Genomic DNA, 20,817 nt, shown 5'->3' with positions numbered 1-20,817 from the left:
GCTTTGTGTGAAATTGCAGACTATTCAAAAAAAAAAAAAAAAAAAAAGGTTCTTGCTTTTAGAAGTGCTTAAGTACCAAAAGTTAGTTTCCTTTTTCTTCTCTTTTTTTTATGTCAACAGCAAGAATTAATTGACATCAAATCAAAGATTTTAAAAATTCCCTCTAATTGCGCTTGCGGTTCTTTGATGTCATACACAGAACGATCTGTGCAGTGCTGCTTCCAAGTCAAATGCCTGTTGTGTTTTGTAAGGAGATGAACAAAAGTTCTTTTGTGGGTTTTATAGGTAATACTTTAATTTACACACTTTTGCGAAATTTGACTATATTGTTTCTAATACCACAAAATTAATTTCGTATACATTTTTTTGTAAATATCACATTTGCAACTGGTCTGTTCAAAAAATGCTGGGAAATCACTTCACGTAACCCTAAAAAAAATTGATTATAGGGTGTCTGCTACATAGTAACGATTTTCTACTTCGAGGGACCTTGATAGAAATGTAGTGAAGTGCAAAGTACGGTGTTTGTACAGAAATTCTACTAAAGTACTCAAGTAAATGCACTGTTACTCTCCACCTCTGAATGTGAGCTTAGCTAATGTCATTTGTCTGTCTTTTAGCACATACTTAGGAAAAAAAAGTTTAACAAGTTAGTTGTTAAATGTTAAGAATTGTTTAAACACTTATTTTTTTTTTTTAGTCAACTGAATGATTTTGTCCCTCCATTAAAAGTCCAGTGGTCTCATTTAAAACGCTGTGTATGCACAAAATAGGCATAGAAACATGTGTATGCAATTTTCCATGCACGTATCGTGATTTATAAAAAATAAACTTGCCATAAATATGTACGCACCATACGGACATTCTAGACCATGCGTATGAACTCTCTTTCCTGGCGTGAGAAAAGTAATGAAGTAAACAACTATTTTAAACTGTTTTCATGTCGACGTACACATTTACATACTCCACTCGCATTAATGGAGATAAACATTGAAATTACATAATTTTACAAAAAAACATAATTGTCCATTGTCCGGTATAGGACCAATGATAATAGCTTCCTGTACAACCGCAGCTGCACGGAGGTGTTGATGTCACGTGAAGGCATCTACACAACATTATGAAAAATACCACTCTATTTGAAGGATATAACTAGGAGAAAATGGTAAGATTTGCATGTTTCCTTTTTAAAATACTTGTAATATCTGTGATTTGCCAAACCAGACAAATGTATTTACACTGCAATAATTATGGGTCTATCTATTTCCACTAAAAATAGCTAAACGATGTTCATCAGCAAAACTGCATACATTTAATTTGATTTGAATTATTTAAAACAATTGAAATACTATCTGGCCAGTGTAAAAGAATGAGATCAACTCTATTCTAAAATATATCTGAGATCCATCAGCCTAACTCTAGTAAATGACAGAATGTTCATTTTTCAGTTAACTATCTATCCTCTTAACTTTCCTTTTTTTAGTTTTTGTAATGATTCATTAAAAGTGATTTTTTTTTTGCACAATCAAAAGAAAAATAGCAACAAATTAGTTATGAAGTGACACAAACAAGTATAAATACTGACACAGTTAAAACATTTTGAGGAAATGCTCTTCTAATAAGGTGAACTATGAATTCTGCAGTCATGGCACTCTTCTGCTTTCTTTTGATGTGAGTGTCGGCCTCTAACACGTGGTGAGCTGTCTGCATCTGAGTAAGTGTTTGGCAGCCCTAATGCTGGCGCAGGCTGAATACTGCTTTATGTTTCTATTGATATCACAGCATGGTGAGGCCTGGAACCTCTGCTGTGTTTGCACATTTATTTCAAAGCTTGTAAACATGATGTCTTTTAAAGTCTTATTTGCTATAGTAATGATACGGTTTACTCTGTTCCCTAATGTCATGTTTATTCTGTGGCAGTTGCGTCTGGTCTTGATTGAGCAAACAATGTTTGTGTTATTGATTCTTCACTGCTTTAGACAATAGTGGAGAGTGGGGTAAGCTGTGCCACGTTTTATTGATTTGACCTCTAGTCAAGGAGAACGGAGAATCTCTCAGATTCTTTAATGAAAATTGTTGTTGATAAGACTAGTAATAGTATTTCCTGCATTTGGATGCGAAGTTGGTTGAGCCACTGGCACACTTTACCCCATAGCTACCATTTTGGAAAATAAATCACAATCTCAGGCACTGCTTACAAAATCACATATTTCCCTACTTATTTAGAAGGTGAAAGACAAGACAAGTTGTAAATCCGAATTCATAGTATTTGGAAAAATTACCTACTACTACCGTCAAGAGTCTGGAGTGTGCATTCGAAGTACACTTTATTATACATGCAAAGGTAGAGGATTTGTCAATGGCAGCAAAGTGATGTAGCTGTTATGTCACATTACAATAGTGCTAGGTACCGTGCAAATATTTTCCATACCAATACCTGAACAATAATTTTTTTTAAATACCAATTTTATTATCTGTTTTAACAAAATTACATTGCACACTACCTCAAAAAACTTTTTTGTTTTATTTTTTCTGCTTATTGGCGTTTTTACAGTCTTAAAGACTGATCTCTTGAGCCACTGCACAAAGTAACGAAATATAACCAACTCAATAAATAAGTTCAAATAGTTTTCATGTTTCCACGTCTTTTAGGCTATGATTACACTAGTGTGTTTTTGTTTTGAAATGCATAGCTAGAACAGACAGAATCATCCTCTATACATGATCCACTGATTTACTGATGAGCATTAAGGCGGGCGTACACAGTGCGATTTTTGCTGTCATACGAGTTTGCATGCGATTTTCTTTTTTTTTTTTTTTTTTAATTGTGTGGAAATCATGTATGCTTGTATGGTCGCGCCTTGTATCATGTGCAAGGAATTACGAGCCGAGCAGAGTGCCTTGCAGATAGATTTGTTGATCTATCTGAAGTTGACCAATCACGAACTAGGAAAACCACAGAAGAAGAAAGACGAAGACAGCAGCACAATGGCAAATGTGGACTATTGACCAAGAGTATAAACTCGCTGAACTCTGGCAGGAACAGCGAGTGCTGTATGAGGTTTCTAGCAGCGTGGACCATGCTTTTTAATTATCTCTCGCACACACACACACACACACACCAGGATGACCAGACGTCCTGGTTTCCTATTGCTGAAAAATAACCTGTACGTATAGGAAACAGTCACGGCTCGTATCAATATTTTATATGCAGTTATGAGCCGTGACTGTTTCCTACACGTACAGGTTATTTTTCAGCAACAGGAAATCAGGACGTCTGGTCATCCTGGTGTGTGTGTGTGTGTGAGCGAGAGAGAGAGAGAGAGAGAGAGAGAGAGAATTAAAAAGCATGGTACACGCTGCTAGAAACCTCATACAGCACTCGCTGTTCCTGCCAGAGTTCAGCGAGTTTATCCTCTTGGTCAATAGTCCACATTTGCCATTGTGCTGCCGTCTTCGTCTTTCTTCTTCTGTGGTTTTCCTAGTTTGTCATTGGTCAACTTCAGATAGATCAACAAATCTATCTGTTAGGCACTCTACTCGGCTCGTAATTCCTTGCACATGATACAAGGCGCGACCATACAAGCATACATGAATTCCACGTGATTGCTTTGGAAATTTGCAGGTCATAAAATTGTGTCGTATATCACCTCATCCGTACGATTTTCAGATAAGCTCTTTCATCCACGGATGAAACATGAAGCCAATAAACACACGATTACTACAGTATATGATTTGTATGTGATTTTCATGAGATTTTGCCTAATTTCATAACAATACAGAGAGTTTACATGGGAAATGCTAAGCCAAAACACAAATTTGATCGCGGTCAGAAGTTATTACAAACATTCAGTGGTGGTTTTCAGTGAGTTTTGAGTAAGCGTAGTATAAATCTTATAAATTGTCATATGTAGCGTGATGCTACAGTGTGCACTGAACACACGTTTTTAGTTGTGTAGAAACCAAAGGTTGTGTTCTTTTATGAAACCCCATTATGGACATGGATCGTTTTCATTTTAAAACATAAACACATTAGTGTAAACCTAGCCTTACATCTATGGGGTGTGAGTCACGTCTCTGGGTGAAACCGGTGTAAACTAGTGTGGATCTGGATTACATTTATACTACACACATTCATACTAAATAGAATGTAGGATAGTGTATTTATTATTATTATTATTATTTTTTTAATGGTCGTAGTACCTACTAGACCGTATGTGATTTTGGGATGCTGACAACTGCGTATAGGCCTAAATAATTAGTTGTGTGACAGAAATTGTGTACAATTTGCTAGACTAAGAGGACAACCTGGTTTACCCACTTGACACATTTTACCCCACTCTTTCTTAAAGGCTAATGCATTCTTGAGAAGCGAGAGTTGAGCAAACCAGCTCAGCACTCGTAGTGGCTCTTTGATGTCCATTTGAGGTCACACTTGACACCATGGTAAAGATGGTTCCATCATTTTCCCTTTTCCTTACATTAGCGCCTCCATTGTTTGGCCTTGAATAAGCAGGGTTGAAAATAGTATCGCTCACTTTGAAAAAGAAACGGGGCCCTATATTCTGACCCTCATTACGTATAACACTGAACTCCCTTCAAAATCGATACCAGTTCAGTGGCACTTTTCTTATCTCCACTGACCTCCACCTTTCTTATGCTGTCTGATTTTTTATTTTTGCCTGTGATTTGTATTCTTTTTACTGTCCGTGTCTGTTCTGACAGAATGAAGCTGCTCTTGCATTCTGTCTGTTGATGAGTAACTAAGATTTATACTGAGGACTGTCAGTGTTTGCTTAGCAGGTAACCTTGAGACAGGACTGAAATGTTGATATTGTGGTTAATGACTCCCAATGAGAAAGACACACAAGAGAAGATGAGCAAGATTCAGTTAAAAACACTTCTTAACCCGGGACAGTTATCAATCACTATCAGAACTGAACTTTTACACAGATTCATTGCATTTTTCACTGTAATAAATTAAAGGATTCCTCTGTATTCAGCTTCCTGACAACCGTTTTGCCTTTTTCTAGAATCACTAGGTATTTCTTTAGTGTTGTGATTGGTGACATGAGCCCTGGTGTGAGAATAATTAACTAAGAGGCCTTGTTGCTTGATTTGTCAGAGGTATAGACACTGAGGAGCCTGTTCTCTCAACAGTTGCCTGTGTCAGAGCCCGGTGTCATCTTCACATACCATATGTGATGAAGTGCTGCTCCATGAATATTTAAAAAGTTATTTTTGTTCCTTCCTGGGAAACACCTCCTTTGTGTGCAAATGAGGCTTATTATAGAAGTGTATAAAAAATAGAAGTACAGCATTTGTAATGTTTTGCCTGGTTAAAAAGTAGTTTGCCGTCTACTGAAATTAATGTGTTTCATTATGTTAATGATTCTTTCATTGAATGTGCTGAAAGAGAATGGCGTGAAAAAAATTACATCAATGAAATGTTGTTTTCACAATAACCTGACAAGTTTTGTCTAAATGTTTTTAGCAAACAGATTCTTTTTAGCATGTAGTTAAAAAAATATTTAAGCATATGTTTCATGTAAATTGATGCTCTTGAGGGTCATGTAAGGGAGGCTGGGAGTGGGTTGCTTTTTTTCAAAATTAATTGTAAAATTAATCTAATCATGAGTATATAGAATATAGAAGTGCAGATTTGTAATAACATTTGTCTGGTTTTGCTTTGGCAACAGCAGCTACATAAAAAAAAGGTTATATGTGCTTAAGTAACAAATTAAATGATTTTCATTACTTTTTCCAAAAAAGAAATAGCCTGAACTTTGTCTTATTAATTTTAGGGAATTCATTCTTTTTATTCTGTCCATCAAAAAGATTCACGGATCTTTCTCAAACTCACGAGTGATCAGTTATATAAATTGATGCTCAAAGTCATAAAAAGGAGGCTCGGAGTGTTTATTTAATTTTGTTTTACATAATTGATACATTCCAATCATGAGGGAGCTGAAATCTTCATATACAGTATAATTAGAATCTGAACCAGAATTGCTATTTCTTGTAAATGAGGGCTTAGTGAAAGGGGATGTTTGTGTCCATTTTCCAGTGATCATGGCACTAGCTAATTGTAGCTTAGAAAACATTTTTGGACTATTTTCCCTTTCATTTTAAGATCCTGTCACAGTTTTTATGACAACGTTTCCCTGAAATAGCCTTTTTTTGTGCCATTACCATTTGCTAAATTCCTTCAGGTGCTAAACAACAAAGACATCAGGCAAATAATCATCATCAGTGGAGTCAGTCATGGTGGATTCCCTCCCAAAGGCCCCTCTTCCTAACCCATCGCCAGACTGTAGTTGATGCATAACTAATGAAATGAAGAGACCGTATCTGAGCAAGCATCTAACCTAAAGGGCCTCACTGAATCATTCACTTTTACAGAGAATTTTGACCTTTCTGTGAAATGCTGAAACTGCAGCCCTCTCACACAAGCGTCGTCACAGCCCTGATACCCTTATAATTCTGTTTAGATGTTACACAGGTCTGCGTATGTTTGCTTTCTTTTCTAAAGCCCTGGGCTGTGTTCCTTAACACTGGGTGGCATTTGGAGGTGAATTCAATCTCCTGAGCTCTGGAACCTGTGCCATTTCCTCTCTCCTCACACCTGCCCCTCCCCTCTCCATTTAGACCAGCCCGTTTCATTCGGGACTGGGAAACACACCGCGTGCCACGTTGATGTGTGAAGAGCAGTCAAGCTTCAAAAAAACGTATGTAATCCCAGGCTCTTACCAATCGGAGAGCCAAAATATACAGATTACGCCGCCACGTACGTTTTCAGAAGAAGCCGAATCGAGGACAGATCCAGTGGGAGACAAGAAGATGATGCAGATGAAAGGGGGAGAATCAGTCGTTGACTGTTTTAAATAGCTGTCTCTTCTGACTCAGAGTGCGGATGTGGATGAGAGTGACTTGTATGCTGAAGATTTGCATCTAGTTTGCAGTAGATACACACAAGCCTCTTGTTCCTCAGGGCCCCAAGCGAGGGACGTGAGTTATCGCACACCACTAACGCATACTGATGCGCTGTGATTGAGTTTTCAGGTGATGAATACACTGATGTGAGCGATTCAAGCAGATAGGCGTGCGCACAGGATCAGTGTGTCATCTGATACATGCTGTAAGTCCTGTTTGGTGACGAGCTGAACATTGCCGGACAGGTTATGAAAGCGCTTAGCCTGTGGCCTGATGCCTACCATTCCTTTACCTGAGGTGTGGAACAGACACACACACACATGCTCAGCCCGTGGCTGCATTAAACCCTCAGATTGTTTCTCTCAATGCATTCTGAATAATACACACCAGCAGTTATGGTACTGCTGCTCGCACTGTCCCGGGAAACACTGGGGGGAAAACGAGTGGGCGGTGGGTGGGGTTGAAGTGTGATGCTGAAAGCCTGTCGAGATGTGATGACAGCATATGTTATCTTTATCAAGACCCTCAGAGACAGAAATGGCGCTGTTGATGAGTGACTAACTAAAAAAGCAGCATTTTTAAGATGCGGCTGAACTCTGCATAATCGTTTATATGCCGTTTAAAATAAAACCCTCTACAAATGTGAATTACTACATAATTGGCTAAAACCAGAGACAGTTTATAAGAGACATGCCACTTCCTCAATCCTCAATACAACTACATAAGGAAAACCCGTAATGGCAAAGATGGCGGTTGTGTGCACATGTCCCGCCCCTCCCGCTGGAAAGCCAATCATCTGCTTTTTAGCTTTTTAAAAGATGACATAAGTACTTTAAAGGCAGGTACTTTTGAACTGTTTTAGAGGAGCATCCTCAGATCTGATGGGGAGTAATCGTAGCTTCCACTGTTAACTGCACGCAGAAACACCCACTCCTGTGACACCCTAATCACGGTTTGTTGACCGTAGGCCGCGTAAGGAAAAGCTTGCAGAGATCTGGCTTCCTAGCTGTCCGTCACCATGTGTGTTTTGTGTCAACGTTTCCTCTGGCAATCCCATGCTTCCATAGCTCTGAGTCAAGTTGTTGCCCTTTTCACGCTACAGGAATGTGCCGGGGTCACGAACTTGACCACAGGGCAAACACACAGACCTATTCCAGTGTTTCTTAGGGATTGTTTACAGGGGGCGAGCAACTGCAAATCCTCTGGCACAGACAATGGGTCTTAAGTACAGACTAAACAAAACAACAGTATATATTAACATACTTTATTTAGTTTTTATCTAGTGTACCATTTAGTTAAACAAAACTATGAATATCTGACTAAGTACTCTCTCATGCAAACTTCTAGTCAGTAAGTCATTTAAATTTAATTCAACAACTTTGATTTGTCTTCAAAATTTATTTTTGACTGATTTATTAAAAGAACCAGCTTATATCATTTGTTTGTTCATGACCAAACTGTACTGGTCTGCCTGAATCCTTTTTTTTCAGGATAATGCAAGAAGAAAGGCATGTCGTGTGTTTATTATCTTTATTATTTTGTTGTACCCACTCTTTTTTTATCTCATAATGTTTGGCTCAAATAATCTCCCAACTCGGGTAAAAAAAATTGGGTTTCTTTTGCAGTGGTGCTGTAGATTCAGCATGTTCGCAGTGTCTCTGCTGAATAGCATTGCAGGAAACACTGTTCCGTTCAGTGACTATATTTCTGAATACTCACCCTAGCTACTCCCCGTCTGTTTTTCACAGAACAATACTCAAACACTCCCAGTGTTGTGTGAAAATGACCATACATCCTGCTATCTAGTAAAAAAAATGTATAAATAAATCAAAAACAGTCCTGTCCAGTCTCAGGAGCTTGATCACACTTCAGCTAGTGGGATTGACCCACCTTACCTTTGTTATACTTGGCTGCAGCTCTCAGTAAATTTGGCGCTGTGTTAAAGCACGTGCTGCAAAGCTCAAAGTAAACATCCTTTAGTTTGTTGGTTCACTCTCTGGCTATGAAACGAAGCAAGTAATTAATTAACATAATAATAATGTGTATCTGCGATCTCACAGGCTGACGAAATGACTATGGAGCATAAAGCCCCAACACTACTCGATGGTATCAAGGCAATTCGGTCGATGCCTAAAAAGTATTGAATTCAATACCCAGCCCTACTTTTAGGTACTAATATGTAACTTTAAGGTACTAATATGAACCCTTTAGGGATATAAAAGTTGTGCCTTTTGAAAAAGTACCACCCCAGTGACAGCCTTTGTACCTAATGTTACCTTGCTGATACAACAGTACTATGACAAAGTAGAAAAGCAAAAATGTCTTTTTTTTTTTAAACATGTTCCCCATGACTGGTTCTCTTGTTTGATGTTGGTCAGTCTGATCTGATCTTGCTGTGTCACTTTTAACTGTTCATGTGAATGAGCTCCCTCTCCTTTTTCCCGTTTCTTCTTGTTTCCTTGCAGTGTGGAGGAGATGAGAAGCGAGTGGACAGCAGGACAATCTATGTAGGAAATCGGCCATGTCCAGACACTGAGGCCTTCATCCCCTCTAAATTCTGTGACAACAGGATTGTGTCCTCCAAGGTAACTCCTAGTATTTGTTATACTTCTCCATCACAAATCTGAAAGCAATCAATCTGAAGAGCTGGGCTGTTCCTTAACCTCACTGCAGTGTAATCAGATTTTTACAGGATTAAGGGTTTTCCAGTTCCCTACAAGAGCCTGTTTGTAATTTTCTTTAGCTCATAATTAGCCAGTGTTGTTTAATGCCATGGCAACTGCACCACAGAGTTTACACATGAGAGCGTATTAGCAGCCGCATGTGGAGAGTACGGCTGCAACACGCTTCTCTCGAGCCCTGGTGTTCAGCCACCTGTTCCTCCAGGTGTGAAGAGACTGTTGGGACCCTAATACTGCGCTTGAATTTAGAAATTCCTTTCCATTTTCTTTCCTTTTTGTTTTTTTCCCTGTTCTTTCATAATTATCTCTTCGCAAACTGCAGTAAATCTTAGCACCCGCTTCCACCCCACAAAACTCGCTAATTTGCCTGTCAGAGCAGTGCTGATAAATACATAGTTGCAATTAACGCTCAAGTGTTCAGGATGGTTGACTCTGCACCTCTTAATCTTGTGGGACTTCCTGAATCTCCTCATTCAGTCGATAGATGAGGAGTGTTTAAAGATACGAAATAAGAAACAAGGGAGTAAGAAGTAATAGATTTATCAGACCTGTGGCTGTGCTGTGGTATCTATTCCTCTCTGCCATGAGCCTCTAAACACACTTTAATTACCTGAACTGAGAAGTTTACAATTCTCTATTCATCTGCTTTGCATATACCCACTTCTAACTCACCATAACCTTTTCTCCATGGTATCCCTTGGACCCTGTTTTTCTTCTAAAGAGGTCCAGACCTGCCACAGCTTCTCTACTTTACCTCAGTATAAAATCTACTCTGTTAGAAATAATGATGCATTCCCTTTTATCTTATTGCAGGTGCCCCAAACTGCCCTCTCTCACTTTCTTCACCCATGAAGATCCCTTATTTAGTAGTGATGGTTATATTAGGTGGCAATAGCTGTCCACATTCCAGTTATTTTTCAGTGTCTTTCTCTGTCTTTATCTCCCCTCCCACATTATCCAGTCACTGTCTGCATTTATTTGGCTTATTGGATAGCTGAAATTCAAACAGTGTGACATGCTATACTCCTGCCAGGAGTTCAAAGGTTTTTTCTCAAATACTCGTTGGACACAATTATTGGCCCCCCTCAAAATTCTTATTAGTAAAATATCTCTGAAGTATATTCCCATTCATATTCACAATTTTGAGCACTCCAGCGTGATTATAAACATGAAATTATCCAGCCATGGCTACCTGTTTCACAGAAATATAAAGAGGATGGAAAAAAAGCCCAAATTCCCTTAATCATCCATCACCATGAGAAAAACCAAATCAATATATTTCTGATGTGCAGCAAAAGATAATTGAGCTTCACAAATTGGTGAAGTGGCTTTAAGAAAAGAGCTAGAGCAGTGAAAATTCCCATTTCCACCATCAGGGCAATAATTAAGAATTTTTCAATCAATATAAAATGTTACGAATCTGCCTGGAAGAGGACGTGTGTCTATATCGTCCTAATGCATGGTGAGAAGGAGAGTTTGAGTGGCTAAAGACTCTCCAAGGATCACAGCTGGAGAATTGCAGAAAATAGTTGAATCTCGGGTGCAGAAAACCTTTAAAAAAATTGTCAAACAGAACCTACATAGAAACAAGAAAAATTCTCCTAACTCATCCAAAAACAAACTAAAGCATATTCAGTTATTAGACATGACTGGAACTTCAAGTGGGACTGGCCTATATGGTCAGATGAAACTAAAAATGAGCTTTTTAGCAGCAAACACTCAAGATGGGTTTGGTGAACACAGAGATAAAAAGTACCCCATGTGTATAATGAAATATACAGCTGTATTTTTGATGTCGTGGGCCTATATTTCTGCTGGAGGTCCTGGACATCTTGTTTAAATACATGGCATCATGGGGCGTTAATTGTGGCCAATGTGTATAAGAGAAAAACATTTATTTCATAATGATATTTCCCCCCATTTTAAATTCTTATCCAATGAAAGGATACATTTTTGTGAATTTTTAAAATAAAAGAATCCAGATGCCTTCTTTGATCATATTTACCAAGGGGGCTGATATTTTTGGCAACGACTGTATATTTTTTTTGTTAAATAGAAATAGTATTATATATTAAATCTAAAATTATATTAATATTTTTATTGTAAAATGATATTAAATGATTAACAGCCATGGCATCGATGAAAAATATAAAACACTTTTATGTTTGTACTAGTTTCAGCCTTAAATGCTGATGTTAATTGGTATTTGTGAACTTGTGCGCTTATGCCACTGCGTCCATTTCTAAAAAGAGAGGTGAATAGATAGCGGGTCACTGCCAAGCGGTTCATGTGGCAGGTTCCCCTTTCTGGGGTTCACTGAAGGAAGGTGATAAATCGCTAATCCAAATCAATGTAATGCCTGCAGAGAGCTGCCGCCCGGTCACACACATCAGAGAGCTCCAGAGCTATTGAAGTCGTCTCAGCTCCCTCTCCCAGAAAATCACAAACACGGGAGCTGATGAATATTGAATGAATTTAATCCTTCCTCCAGCTTTTCATCAGGTTGTGGATTTACACTCGCTTTGCTGTAAAGGAATAGTTCACTTAAAATTAAAAATTCAGTGTGATTTTGCAAAAAGTCCATTCTGCTTTTCCATATAATGAAAGTGAATCGCAACTGTAGCTGATAAGCTTCAAAAATGACAAAAGGTGCCATAAAATTAATTCATGTAACTTGTGCGCTATATTACCAGTCTTCTGAAGACATATAATAGCTTTGTGAAGTGAGTATAAATTTACACAATTTTCATTGTTGGATGAGCTATCCTTTAAAATCTTTTTTTTACAACTTTAAATAAAGTAATTGACTTGTTGGTTTTTTTGTTACTTGTTACTGTTTAACACTTTTTTTTCTGCTATGTTCTCTCACTTTCTTAGTACACAGTGTGGAACTTCCTGCCAAAGAACCTATTCGAGCAGTTTAGAAGAATTGCAAATTTTTACTTCCTCATTATATTTTTGGTGCAGGTAAGTGAGTGCATTTGATCAGTCATAAGCGTTTACCATCCCCAGAGAGTCAAACTGTGTTGTGTGTGTATGTGAGGATGCGAGTGTGTTTATGTGTGACTCATAGCCAGTCTGGTTCTGCCCCATGCTGATTTGATGTCATTGGACCTGTGAGAGGGGGAAGCCTCATGAAGCACATGAAGACGACCTTAGTTAAACTAGCGAGTTGAACGTGTAAACAGCTGATGCGGTTAAGACAAGTGTGTGTATTTAAAAAAGGGTAATGGTGGATCGCTGAAGAGCATATGGTCTTGTTTGAATTTTTTTTTACTGACCCCAAACTTGAATGTGGTGATATAGGAATAAAAAAAAATCTTTAACCGTTTTTGCTGGCTTATTCACAAATGTAAGCCAATTTTTTTAATGAATGGATCAAAAAGACTCAAACTCTGTTTGAAACATGAATTTGTGGTCATTTGAAAATACACAAAAAGCATCTGACAGATCTTTTGAAATCAGCAAATTTATAGATAAAAGTAGTTTACAGAAAAAGAAAAAAACTTTTTGGATTTAATTCATGATCCAGTGTCTCTCTCTAAACTAAGCATCGGAGATTATGCAAATGAAATGTTATCGATCATATAGATTTGACATTATCGTGCTTAACATGACATTATGGTTCTAACAAGATGCCTTCTTACTTAAAAGCTGTGTGCGTGAGTGTGTGAGAGAGAGAGAGAGAGAGAGAGAGAGAGATCCCAAGGTGTTTGCCTGGTTCTGGCGTGCAAATACTAATCCTGCTTTTCTCTGGAGGGGCTTCTTATCCTCTCTGACTAGCTCTCCCCATGCGGCCCACTGTAATAACTGCACGAGGGAGACACACACATGCGCGCCTGTCACACAAGAACTACGCTTATATCACCAGCCTCAGAAAAGATATGTGCGAGTCTCCTGAGGCCCATTGCAAAAGCACCATCGTCTATGCCCATTTCTGTCTCCCCGTGTCTTCATCCTGCCATTTTTTTTGTTCCTTACCTCCTCTCTTTTACTCATTTCTTTGTTCTCCCCCTTCTCTCACTCTCTCTCTCTCTCTTTCCTTTTCCCTGTACGCCTCTGCAGCATAGCACTGCTGACGTCAGCGGCCAGGAAGCCCTCTGTAATGCTTTAGAGCCACAAATAGACACTGACTGATAAAAAAGCACCAGTATGCTAAAAATAGCACTGCGTGCCTTCAGAGAGATGGGAGGAGAGGAGAACAGAAGGAGGGGAGGAGTTGAGGGGGATCTCGGTCTCTCACACGCACATTTTGACACACATTCTGCTGGAATGTTCTAAATACCTGAATGACTGTGTGTGTGTGTGTGAATACAGATGAGGGATTGTGCTAACAAGCAGTCAGTGTTCAGCCAAGTGGAAGTGCATAACCATAAAGAGGAAACAAGCACATAATCTTGAGTAAAGGCTATAGAAAAAATGTTTTATTTTTTGCAGATATCTTAGAGTAGACGAATGTGAAGGATGGAAGGAAGCAACGCATGTACAATATGATTCATTGATTCATCAAACTATTCTGAACTGTTTAGAATGATCATTTTAAATTGGTTATTAATAATTCTAGTTATTAAAAAGTTATTTAAAAGGCAAGACATGATGCCCGTAAATGTCATTCCAGACTGTGATGCATATCTGTAGTGGCAACTGTAACAAAAAATCTCTGGTTTTGTTGTAGGACTTTTTTACAATAGACCTAAAGGGGTGACTAAACTCAATACAAAGACCTTGTACCATACAAAAATGTCCTTAAAGCATTTATGAGTCATTTTATTGCAAAATATAGTTGGTTTCATTTTATTATTTGCATTTAGAGTTTTTTTTTCGCTGCTGCCTTAAACTAGAACAGACCAACAGAACATACTTGTCACCCACCAGTTGAGGAAACATTGGTTTAGACTGTGCAAACACACACAGGGATGCAAGCCTGCAGATACGTTTTACAGTCAAGGACAAAAAGCAACCAACCAACCGACATTATGAATTCCATGAACTATACTGTATGTTTAACAGTCATAGGACACATAGTTTATCATGATCAAAAGTTATTTATTTTTATCTATACTGTTTTATGTCACTGAAAACAAGATCGGTGCTGATTCACAACAGAGTTGAATGTGACAGAATTTTTATTTTTATTTCTTTACAGAAATTGGTAGTGTTTATATTATTACATCACTAAAATATGTTAAAAAATGTTTTTTTTTTAAATTAAGCAGTCTAATCTCAGAACTAGAACTAAGGTTTGTGTTGGTATTTAGAAACTCACATGTTGTGTGTCTGCCTCTGTAAGGTGTTTTGACGTTAACTGATGTGTTCAGCACTAGCTTTGGGAATTGGTTCCCTTGAGGCGGCGGTTAAATGGATGGTGTTTTGCGTCTACGAGGTGGAACTAGCGAGGTGGGTCTGGCAGTGATGGGTGGGTGTGTTTTGTGTGAGCGTAAACGCATTGAAGGGGCAGCACTTCATCAGAGTAGTGACTATTTCATTACAGTCGCTGATGAACTGTATCAGTGGCGCTGTCGGTTACGGAGTGATCCAGGGGAATAAACTCCCATCGCACGCCTATATGTGTGTGTATTAAAAACAGAAAGCAAAGAAAAGCATACTGTAGGACAGACTGTTCTCGGCAATTTGTGGGGCCACATCTCTCAATATTTTTAATCTTGGGAAGCCGCAGTGGGCTCCATCCAGATGCTGGCCCCCACAACATCCATCACTTGCAGGAGCCACGAGCGCATTAAAGCGCTTTCTACTGACTGAATCCCAGACTCAGCCCTGGCTCTCGTGGAGAAGGGCCAGTCTCAGAGAGAAAGAAGAGAGAGAGGAGGAACACACCTGCCACATGGGAAAAAGGGGTGGTATTCAGCTGCATTCTTTGTTCAACTTGCTTTCATTGTATTGACAGAAAATAAGGCATTTCTCAAATGTCTTTTTGTGTTCTGCAAAAAGAAAGTCATGTTTTTGAATGAGAGAATTTCCATTCATAATTTAACTACCCTTTTAATGGTGCTTCTCCTATAGGTGTTGCAAATTAGCAAGAAAGGCCCTCTTTCTTCTCTTCTTCTTTCTGTTCCTGACAGCAATGCCACTAAACAGCTGTTAGCAGACACCTGGTAACTGAGAGGTATTTTAACCCTTGATATGCCACTATGCTCCTGTGAACACGCGTGCACACAAACGCCGCTCGTTTCTCACAGTGCTGCAGCGTGTTGTTTTAGCATAAGCTGTGGGGCAGGATTTAAAGATGCCTGAGTGCATTAGGGTTGGCCTGCGAGCTGTAACTTGTGGCTGTTAAGTAACGGCTTGTGTGTGACATGAGGAGAGGGAGGTTTCATGATTGGCCGGATCACAGAGCGCTTCAGATGTCGTCTAATGGCTCAGTCCAAAAGTGAAGTACTGTGTGTGTGTGTGTGTGTGTGTGGATGTTACAGATGGGTTCTTAGACTGAGTAAGGGCTGAAAGCACTTTTTAGTGTTTGTGTGTTGAGTGTGTGTGTGATCAGGATGATGGGGATTATTAGCTCTTTGAGATGGAGTGCTGCTGGTCTGAGATGGGCTTTCACCTTCGGAAGTCCTGCCGGCTTTACAGTCTCTCCCCACAGGAATTTTGGCACCGACATGGCATCTTTGTGTTTGAGCCATTTTCTGCAGTGAAGATGTTGTTTCTCACTGTGGCAAGTGGTTTTCGCGCTGGCCTCTTTTAGACGGGCCCTGCAGGGTATAAGAGGAAGACACAGTGTGTCTTGTGTTCGCTGTGGCTCGTAAGACGAACAAAATGTTCACATCTCTGTGAACTTGACTTCATAACTTACCCTATTTTTTTTCTCCCATAAATACAAACATAGAGCAAGTATTTATAACACCAAGTGGTTGTGAAAGAGTTCCGGTTTCCTGAAAGAGTTTGTGCACTCTCGCGGGTTAAACTGGTGTTTACTGTTTCCAGCAATTGGACCTTGGTTGAACTCAAGCTGTCGTGGTTATGACGCGATATGTTTTTCATCTCCAGCTGCATTATACAACTACTGACAGTTATCGGTCTGCTCTAGAACCTTTATAGCTTCGTTTTCAAAACATTAGGTCCATAATTTTTAATGATTACCATTTTGAAAATGTGTTTGTTTTATAGTTTACAGTTTTACATAAAAGAATAATTTACATCAACAAAGGTTTGTTTGAGTTTAATACAAGTGAGCCTCTCTGGGCAGCGGCTGTGACATACTTTTGATTACCAGAGAGCAAATCTCAAAATGAATATCTGTTTTTGATGCTGTACATTTAATTGATTTTGGCAAAATTGTAGAATTTAAATATATCGGCCATATTTGGTTCTCAACCATAGCATGAAATTAATTATCGACTTGGATATATTGTCTAGAATCTGTATTGTTTGAAAATCCTTAATTTATAGAAATATATATTTATATATTCATAATTTAAAAAGTATAGCCACAAGATTTTGCGCATTATACAGAACAGTTCAAAAGTTGGGTGTCGGTAAGATTAAAAAAAAAAAGTTTAAGAAGTCCCTCATTACAGTATTTCCACAAAGGCTACATTTATTTAATCAAAACTAATTTTAATTTAAATAACTGTTTGAATATATATTTTAGAATGTAATTTATTTCTGTTATTAGCAAAGCTGAATTTTCAGCATCATTACTCCAGTCCTCAGTGTCGCATGATGCTTCAGAATCATTCTAGTAAGCTGATTTCTTATTATCGTGATTTATCGGGATTTTTTTTCCCAGATTCTTTAATGAATAGAAAGCTCAAAAGCAGCATTAATTTCATTTTCATTCATTAATTTAAAGAATTTTCCGTTATTACAAAAACATTTGTTACTTTTGACAAATATAATGCATCTTTGGTGAATAAAATAGTTAAGTTTCCTCAAAACAAATCTTATGCTCCCATACGTTTGAATGGCAGTGTTGTGTGGGAACAGTCTGATGCAATCACCTACCAACCTGCCTGTGCAAAGTTCCTAGTTTTCAACTCCTGTCATGAACACGTAAAACCAGAATTGTTTTTGCATGATACTCAATAGGAAGGGACATGATGCAACTGTATACAAAATATTGTTTATATAAGTACACCCAAAGGAATAGTAGGTAACCGATAACTAGAATTTCATCTGCCTTTAATGGTAGCATTACTATCAAGTGGATTTTTAAATAATAAATAAATAATAATAAATAATAAATGCAATTTTGCAATTTTAAATAAATGCAATTTAAAAAAAAATAAATCTTTTTTTAAATTTTGCATCAGCTCTGCTAAAAAGTCTGTGTGTCTCCGCTTATAGGTGATTGTTGATACCCCGACCAGCCCCGTGACCAGTGGTTTACCTCTGTTTTTTGTCATCACAGTGACAGCCATCAAACAGGTTTGTCCATCTCTCCATCTTTAGCTGTCACTAAAGCACATGATATTTTATAGTCATGTGTCACTGTTTAAATAATGCTGACCCCAGCCGAGACTCCGGCTGACCCTGGACTCCATCTCTCACACACAAAACAAATGAATCGGGGGGGCTTGCTGGTCCTCCTGCAGCTTTAGATGTATTGTTTTAGGATCAGCTTTTTTCAGCCGCCTGCCGCGAGCCTTTTTTGAAAAGCACAATGAAAGGTGGACTTCCTTCCAGATATCTGTGGCCTCACATTGAGAGGGGCTCAGGCCTTAATTGGGCTTTGAAATAAGAGCCTAGGGAACAATGTGACCCCAGCCAGCTTTGACTTCAAATGACTCGACTCCCTCAGCTCATGTGCACATTTTCCATTATTAATACAGGCCTACTGTATGTGATGGAAACCATTACATGTGTCATTTTCAGAGAACTGTTTTATTTCTGAATGTGAGAAGTGTATTAGACTGTCTCAGTCCTCCTCCTGCAGTTTTCTTATACACAAGCATACTGTTCGCTCACATTCTCTGTCTCTCTCCTCAGGGTTATGAGGACTGGCTGCGGCATAAAGCAGACAAAGAGGTGAATAAGTACCTGGTGACAGTGTTAGAGGACGGCCGGTCGGTGAAGAAGGAAAGTGAGAAGATCAAGGTACCTTTTAGTTGCTGCACCCTTGCCAGGTCTCATTTAACAGGCACCGTGGGATCAGGGTGTTGGCAAGTTGCCGTACTTCACGTTTTGACAAGTATGGCCACTAGGGGCGTTTACAGCCGGGATGGAACAAATGTGTTGTAGACTATAAAACAGTTTTGGTCACAGATGTTTGGAAGAGTTTGCCAATACGGCTAGCTGGATGTCAATTATTTGTGTTTTAGCCGATAACCACTTTTATAACCATACACTACCATTCAAAAGGTCAGTAAGATATTGAATCTGAATGGAATCTGAGGGTGCAAAAAAATCTAAATACTAAGAAAATCCGCTTTAAAATTGTCCAAATGAATTCTTAGCAATGCATATTACTTATAAAAAATTATGTTCTGATATATTTACGGTAGGAAATTTACAAAATATCTTCATGGAACATGATCTTTAATTAATATCCTAATGATTTTTGTCATAAAAGAAAAATATTATTTTGACTCGTACAATGTTTTTTTGGTATTGCTAAAAATATACACCAGCGACTGGTGACCAAGACTTTTTGTGGTCATGGGTCACACACACACACACACATATATATATATATATATTAGGGCTGGGTGATATATCTAACGATATGATCATGCGCATCTAGTCAGTAAATCTCGTTCCATGATTAGTGCTAAATCGCCATCACCTGCTTTCAAATGGAGCGGCATGATTTCTTTTTTCAGCAAGGATGCATTAAATTGATCAGAAGTGACAGTACAGGCATTTATAACGTAATAAAACAAATCATTTATATTTTAGATAAATGCTGTTCCTTTTAACTTTTTGTTTATCAAAGAATCCTGAAAAAATTGATCACTCTTTCCACAAACAAATATTAAGCAGCACACCTGCATTTAGCATTGGTGATGTTAATAATAATAATAATAATAATAAATGTTTGATCAGCAAATCAGCATGTTAGAATGATTTCTAAAGGATGAAGTTGTTTAAAACAAGAGACTCATGGATGTAACTAAGTTTTTTCATTATGTTTTACTTTAAAATGATTTATATGAAAGTTTTTGCACTTAGCACTGTATTTTGAATCTGAATAGACCTGCGACCCAGCAATTGAGAAGCGCTGATCTTTGGTCGTGTGTAAGACTTGAGTCGTGTGTTAATGTCAGTGTGTTTCTGGTCAGGTGGGTGATGTGGTTGAAGTGGTGGAGGACGAGACCTTTCCCTGTGACCTAATTCTGTTGGAGTCCAGTCGGGAAGATGGCACTTGTTTTGTCACCACAGCCAGCTTGGATGGAGAATCCAACCACAAAGTGAGCTTATGCACCTCTCACTCAATCTCTTATAATTTCTGCTGTCTTTCTGTTTGTAACCACTTCTGCACAAATATAATGTTCTTGATATAATATAGATGTTATACTATCATTTTTGCTTTCCTTGCACTTTTAAATAAGAATCATCTGGTGTGATTTCTGTTCAGGTATAAACAGAATATGAGATACGGATTCATATATCATTCCTTTAGTCTCCTTTAGCCAAACTCTTTAAATAGGTGGCCCAGATCTTGTCATAATCGTATTTCTGCTCCTCATCTTCCTCCCACTTCCACTAATCTGTATTAGTGTGTACAACATGACCTGAAATACTAAATTGCCTGTCTTTCCTCCAGACACACTACACGGTGTCAGACAATGAGAAGGACCTACAGGCTCTTACTGCCACCATCGAGTGTGAACAACCCCAGCCTGACCTCTACAAGTACAAACTCCTCTAACACAAACACACACTTAACCGAAATCCCTTGATCTCATCTCTGTAGGTTGTTTGATTTCGGATCAGCAGCTAATGGTGTGATTCCATGGAAAAGTCAGACACTATCTAGCCTTTCTGTTTGAGTATAAGAACAAACAGACCTCGAAACAAACACAATTTAGAGAGGCGGTCCATGGCCTCCGACTGTAATAGCAGTTTAACTCATCAGCGCCCCCTTTTACTAACCACATCTCGTTAAAGCCTCTTTAGGCAGAAGAACATTTGCATTTCTGATTTCTAGAGCACCAGATGTCACCTGCTAAAGTTCAGTCTGTTAAAAAAAAAACTTCAAAGGGCTTTTGCCAATATGCCAGACTGCTGGGTCATCACCAATGGG

General features: G+C 38.5%; 1 protein-coding gene across 1 annotated transcript in view; it reads left to right on the top strand.

The window, feature by feature from the left end:
• Window positions 1–20,817, top strand: part of LOC132113617 (phospholipid-transporting ATPase IG-like) — a 64,564-nt gene that overhangs the window by 24,955 nt on the left and 18,792 nt on the right. Inside the window, exons 2-7 of the mRNA XM_059521472.1 lie at window positions 9,399–9,518; window positions 12,492–12,581; window positions 17,919–17,999; window positions 18,561–18,668; window positions 19,853–19,981; window positions 20,338–20,426. Coding sequence (XP_059377455.1) covers window positions 9,399–9,518; window positions 12,492–12,581; window positions 17,919–17,999; window positions 18,561–18,668; window positions 19,853–19,981; window positions 20,338–20,426 — 617 coding nt within the window. The remainder of the gene's footprint in view (window positions 1–9,398; window positions 9,519–12,491; window positions 12,582–17,918; window positions 18,000–18,560; window positions 18,669–19,852; window positions 19,982–20,337; window positions 20,427–20,817) is intronic.

This window comes from Carassius carassius, chromosome 33, assembly GCF_963082965.1.
Source record: "Carassius carassius chromosome 33, fCarCar2.1, whole genome shotgun sequence".
NCBI classification, from domain to species: Eukaryota; Metazoa; Chordata; class Actinopteri; order Cypriniformes; family Cyprinidae; genus Carassius; species Carassius carassius.
This window is presented reverse-complemented; position numbering and strand designations above follow the sequence as displayed.